Source organism: Mus caroli, chromosome 2 (genome assembly GCF_900094665.2).
Source record: "Mus caroli chromosome 2, CAROLI_EIJ_v1.1, whole genome shotgun sequence".
In the NCBI taxonomy this organism is placed as follows: domain Eukaryota; kingdom Metazoa; phylum Chordata; class Mammalia; order Rodentia; family Muridae; genus Mus; species Mus caroli.
This window is the reverse complement of record NC_034571.1, coordinates 120,856,246-120,862,077: the sequence shown is the minus strand read 5'-3', so window position 1 is coordinate 120,862,077 and position 5,832 is coordinate 120,856,246. Positions and strand designations below refer to the sequence as shown.

The 5,832-nt window shown below is 44.8% G+C and overlaps 1 protein-coding gene across 1 annotated transcript in view; it reads right to left on the bottom strand.

Moving 5' to 3' along the window:
• Acoxl (acyl-CoA oxidase like) overlaps positions 1–5,832 on the bottom strand; it is a 276,006-nt gene that overhangs the window by 89,655 nt on the left and 180,519 nt on the right. The window contains 1 exon segment of the mRNA XM_021179280.2: positions 373–482. Coding sequence (XP_021034939.1) covers positions 373–482 — 110 coding nt within the window.

The window sequence follows — 5,832 nt, the reverse complement described above, 5'->3', positions numbered from 1 at the left end:
ACTTGACACAGCTGGAGTTATCACAGAGAAAGGAGCTTCAGTTGAGGAAATGCCTCCATGAGATCCAACTGTAAGGCATTTTCTCAATTACTGATCAAGGGGGAAAGGCCCCTTGTGGGTGGGACCATCTCTGGGCTGGTAGTCTTAGGTTCTATAAGAGAGCAGGCTGAGCAAGCCAGTAAGGAACATCCCTCCATGGCTTCTACATCAGCTCCTGCTTCCTGACCTGCTTGAGTTCCAGTACTGACTTCCTTTGGTGATGAACAGCAGTATGGAAATGTAAGCCGAAGAAACACTTTCCTTCCCAACTTGCTTCTTAGTCATGATGTTTGTGCAGGAATAGAAACCCTGACTAAGACAGGCGGTATGTACCTGGTTCTCAGCTTGTCCCCGGCAGTTGCGGTCCAGTTTTGGATCACACCCAAGAGCGGGTTTTTCTTATGCTGCTTGCTGTACTGGGCCAGCAGTTCCTGGGCCACAACCTGCACAGAGTTAATCATGCATTAGTCACATCTCACAAGTGCCAGACCTGCCAGTGTCCTCAAAAGCCACAACAGATTAAGTTCAATTGCCATTAACAAATTCTGTGGCAAGAAAGAAGCCTAAGACCCCATCCTTCTGGGAGCCTCCACGTTCTGTGGTGGAATTGTGGCATTTACCAGGCCACTTTGATCCCTCCACATTGCTGAATCCCAACTCTGAAGAACTCCTTTCTCCCCTGGCTTCTGTCAGCCTCTCACATCAGCCTTGAGACCAACCATCTTGGTACATGCACCACCTGCTCTGGAGCCTGTGACCATGACACTCAACTAAGGTGACCATGAGCAGTCAGTCACATATCATAGCACCTGGAGCCCCGCTTCATGCTAATGAGGCATCTCAATAGCCTTAGCCTTCAGCCAATGACCTATCCCTTCCTGGATATTCATACCCCCCAAATTATATAATCCCTGGTTTACCCCAGTAAAGCATATGCATTCACATCCACTCCCAATAAAGAAATATGAACAAGTTAAGATCATCTCAGACGGCTGCTTCATTAGAGCTTGCCACAGGAAAGGCCTTCTCCTGAAAGAGCCACAATTTCTGAGCAAGGCCTTCTCTCTTCTTCTGCCCCTCCAGTACTCAGCACTTGTTCCCACGGTGATCATAATCCTGCTAGTCCCAGACCCAGCTTTTCCCTTCCAGTCTGGTGTACAGCGGTGCTGATGCCTCAAAGGGAAATGTGAACTACAGACTCCCGTTCTAGACATTGCCCTGCACCACTGAGCCGGTGTATTGCTGGCATTCAGACACAGCCAGCAAAGAGGCAGAACAGGGACCACAGGTTAAGCCTTTGGGGGAATACTATTGAAATACTCAAACAAAGCAATCTATCAATATCTACCCCTCCCATAACTTTAAAATTATAATTTTGTTTCAAAACACTGAATATTGTTGCAGATCTGCTCAAAGATATCTGTGGATCACCTACAAAAGAGGCTTGGCAGAGAGTGCACAGCCAGCACTAGATGTATGAGTGATGTAACTTGGCCCAACCTGCACTGACCAAGCCCTTGTAGCAAGAGTGAGCACAAGCAAACCCAGCTGAACCATGAACCATGTTGCCTAAGCCCTGCTGACAGGGTCACGCACTAACAAATGCTTATCAGGGCACTAGCCCAATGGGCTGAGTCATCTTTTTTTCAGCTATTAGTTTTAGAACATTTTCTTCATTACTTCACAGTAGCATACATGATCTCTCTCTCTCTCTCTCTCTCTCTCTCTCTCTCTCTCTCTCTCTCTCGCATGTGTGTGTGTGTATGTATACAGCTTTGCTTTTTTTTTCATGAGTCTGGGAATCAAATTTCAGGTCCTCATGTCCATATGACAAAAACTTTACCAAAAGAGCCATCTCTGCAGTCCTAAACCCAATATATGATACTTCCTTTACTTTAATTAAAGAAAAGCTTACTAAGTTTCGCAGGCTGGTCTCAGATCCACAATCCTCTGGGCTCAGCCTGCTGAGTACCTTGATTACAAGACTGCTCCCAGGCCCTGCATCTCTGAAATACTTCTACATGGGTTAAATGCATGTGACCTATGCTGTCATTCACAACGTATCAAGTGATACTTTGACTTTCATTGGGACATATAAATCTACTTATCTGCTTAATGCCTGTATAATATTGTTTAGACAAATCATAACTAATTAAATATTTCCACTCAGTAGGATATTTAGGATAGTTCAGTGGTGTTTTGTGTGTGTGTACATGTTGTATAGATACACTCACTCATATATAGGAGCGTAGAGGGCAGAAGTCAATTTCTCTCTACACTTTTTTTTTTCTGTGACAGGTTTCTCATTGAACCAGGAGTCTGTCATTTTAGCTAGGCTGACTGGCCAGTGAGCCCCAGGGATCTGCCTGTCTCCACTCCCCCACTGCTGGCGTTAAAGATGCATACAGCCACACCTAGCTTTTATATGGGTGCTGGGGATATAAACATAGGTCCTTCATGCTTACTTAGCAGGCATTTTGCACATTGAATTGTGTCCCTAGCCCTTAATTTTTATACCAACATATTCAGACAGATAGCACTTTCCTTTTCTGATCTCGGAGACTAAGTCCTCCTGCAAATAAACACAGGGTTCTTAGAGAAAGCCATACTACTCCTGAGAGCGATGCTGACAGATCTCAGAGCATTGGTGGGGCGGGGTCTGGGGGAACTTTGTGAGAACTGGAATGTAAAATAGCAGGTGTGAAGTGCATATGACAACCTCAGTCAGCAGAGGACTAAGCTACCTGCAAACATTCTACAAAAGGCCATGTTCAAACACTGGTAAGCTGTTAAAAACCCAGATTCTGATTCATTAACATCAAAGCTGTTGGGTTCTCTGGTGCCAGACTCTGGAAAGGTCAAGCTGCCTGGTGAGGGACTGAAGGCAGAGGTGATTTAGGTCAGCACCAGTGACTCAGCCATTCTCTCCTTTCTTAATTGATGACACTCTGGGATGTTTCCAGCTGTAACTGGTGCTTAAGCCTGGGCTGTAGTCTGCATTTGAGGCTGCCATAGAAATTCTGTATAGAGATGCAGCCATTGCTATGTCTTACTGAGATTTTTATTTTGCTTATTATAAACAGACTTCAGGGCCATCAAGATGGCTCAGTTGGTAAAGGCTATTGAACTGATTCCAGTTCCCTGCAGGGTGGAAGGAAAAGACCAGTTGTTACAAGTTGTCCTCTGACCTCTAAATTTTCTTGCAGGGAACTGAGGAAGCCCTGTGCTGTTGACCCAGGAACAACTGTGCTGAGGACCCCACAGCCTCAGGTCCATGGGAAAATGGTAAAGCCTTCCCTGCCAGGGTGGGGCTCAGCAAAATATAAAAACCTTCCTTTGGGGTGTGAGTGCAAGTGTTGATAGTGTCTGAGGACTGCTCTCCTTTGTAGCAGAATTTTCCCTGTCCAATTAATTTAAATATTAATACAACAGGAAGCCTGTGATTGGACAGGGAAAAAGGAGGCGGAGCTAAGAGTTTCAGAGGCAGGGATGGGGGAGGACAGGGGAAGAAAGGAAGGAGGAGAAGGAGGAAGATGGAGGATGAACAGAACCATTTAGATTCCGAGTGGCTTTAAATAGCCACGGGTATTTATAATATAGGGATAGATTATCATATAGGGATAGAATAATTGGGATAACTTGTCTAATCGAGGTGGGTAGCTTGTATCATTACCAATTGTCTCTGAAATTATTGTTTGGGCATCTTGTGAATTGAGAATTTATTGACATGTAAATCGGACTGATTAATTATAAGCTTCTAGAGTTTTGATTTACTGGGTTAAGAGGAATTGTGACCCCCAACCACAGCGGGTAGATGGCTGAGAAGGTATGGTCAGCTCTGAGGCAGATGAAGTGGAGCTGGGAAGACTGAGATAGGTCCTTGCATGGGGCTAGCATAGAGGCAGTGAGACCATGGGCAGAGAGTAGCTGGGTGTAGCTCGGGAACTTGGTGTCCTCTTTTTTAATACTTCCCGCAACACTCCTTCAGAGACCACTTCTATTGAGATTAGACAAATCTGCCTCCTCGATCCAGTTATGTACAATCAACACAGACTCCTTGACTATTTGTATGCAATAACCCTGCCTCCCTGTTCAACTCTATACAATAAGCACACTGAGTTTCTGCGGTGCAGTTTCTCTAGCAGACAGCCCAGTCCACCTGGACCCAGGATGTCTGTGTCTATTATTTCTTTATTCACCCACATCTCCTCATCAGGCCAAGTCCCTGGAGCTGTGCAAGGATGTGACATTTTATCTTGGTTCCTTGAAGTGTTGTCTTGAAATTTTAAATTTATATCTTTAGGGACTGGAGAGATGGCTCAGTGGTTAAGAGCACTGGCTGCTCTTCCGAAGGACACTGGCAGGTTCGCAGCACCCACACGGCAGATTGACAACCTTTTGTAACTCCAGTTCCAGGGCATTTGACACCCTCTTTTGGTCTCCTTAGGTATTGGTATATACATGATGTATAGACATACATGCAAGCAAAAACCCATATACATAAAATAAAAACAAACAGATATTAAAAAAATAAAGTTATGTCTTTAGATGGACCACATGGGCCAAGATTTTATCTTAGGGTCATAGAGGGAGAAACACAGTGCAGAGCACAAGTGTGTTCACCCCAATGGGTTTGCTAATCACTGTATGATGGGATCAAGTGACACGGATATTTTCATAGTGATTATAACTATATAAAGTAAGTGTGAAAATCAAACACTGCCAACAGTAAGGGAAGCAACTAACTCCAACCAGAGGTAAAATTAAAATTAAAATTAAAATTAAAATTAAAATGGCCCCACAGGCAAGTTCAGCTTCCCCAATGTATCATCAAGACAAACATTTACAGTTTTGTAAATGTATTTAATTTATGATTGTTCCAACTAGTCTCCCTCTAGCTTCAAAACCAGTATCATTGCACCCATTAGTCAAGTGCTGTTTCTGATTCCCACCCACTGCACCACTCCCTGGGTTTATGGCCACCTCAGCACAGAGTCCATGCTGGCTGCTCTGTGGTCTCTCCATTGCAGGGAACATAGCTAACAGAAGGGCAGATGTCTTTGTCCTTCACCAGGCAGACAAGGAACAACAGACTGGGGAGTAGACAAGTCATTGTCCTGTTGAGGGAACAGGCAAGTTCTGTTCCTGTCTTCACTCCCCTCTCCAGTGTCTCGGTGACATCCTCTAACTGTCGCAGCTTAAGCCTTCCTGATTTAAGCAACTTAAATTGAGGATATTAAGTCACCCTAATTAGAATAAAATTAGAATGATATAATAATCAACTTCTCCCTGCTAAATTTAAGAGAGACGAGAGAAACTGCCCCCCTGGATAGTGCCACAGAAACAGGTAGCCCACTTGGGATCTTCGATCCTTTTCTAGGTCATGACAAATGCGCATGCTTTCCAAACGGGTTATTTTGGGCTGCTCATGCCTCCTTGGCAAAAGAGTCCAGGTGTTAGAAGACTTTCTTATCCCAGTGGCAAACAGACAGCCAAACAACATCATGTGAGGATTTGTTTGGACTCACAGTTTCATAGCGTGGAAGGCAGTGTAGGATAGAGCCACAGGCAACATGATGGCCAGAAAGCAGAGGCAGGGGGTATGTCACTAGCTGACTTTCTCCTTTCCTTTCTTTTCCTTTCCTTTCTTCCCTTTCCCTTCTCTTCCCTTTCCCCTTCCCTTCACTTTCCCCATCCCCTTCCCTCCCTTTCCCCTTCCCTTTTCCCCTTCCCTTTCCCTTTTCCCCCTTTCCTTCCTTTCCCTTCCCTTCCCCTTCCCTTTTCCCTCCCCTC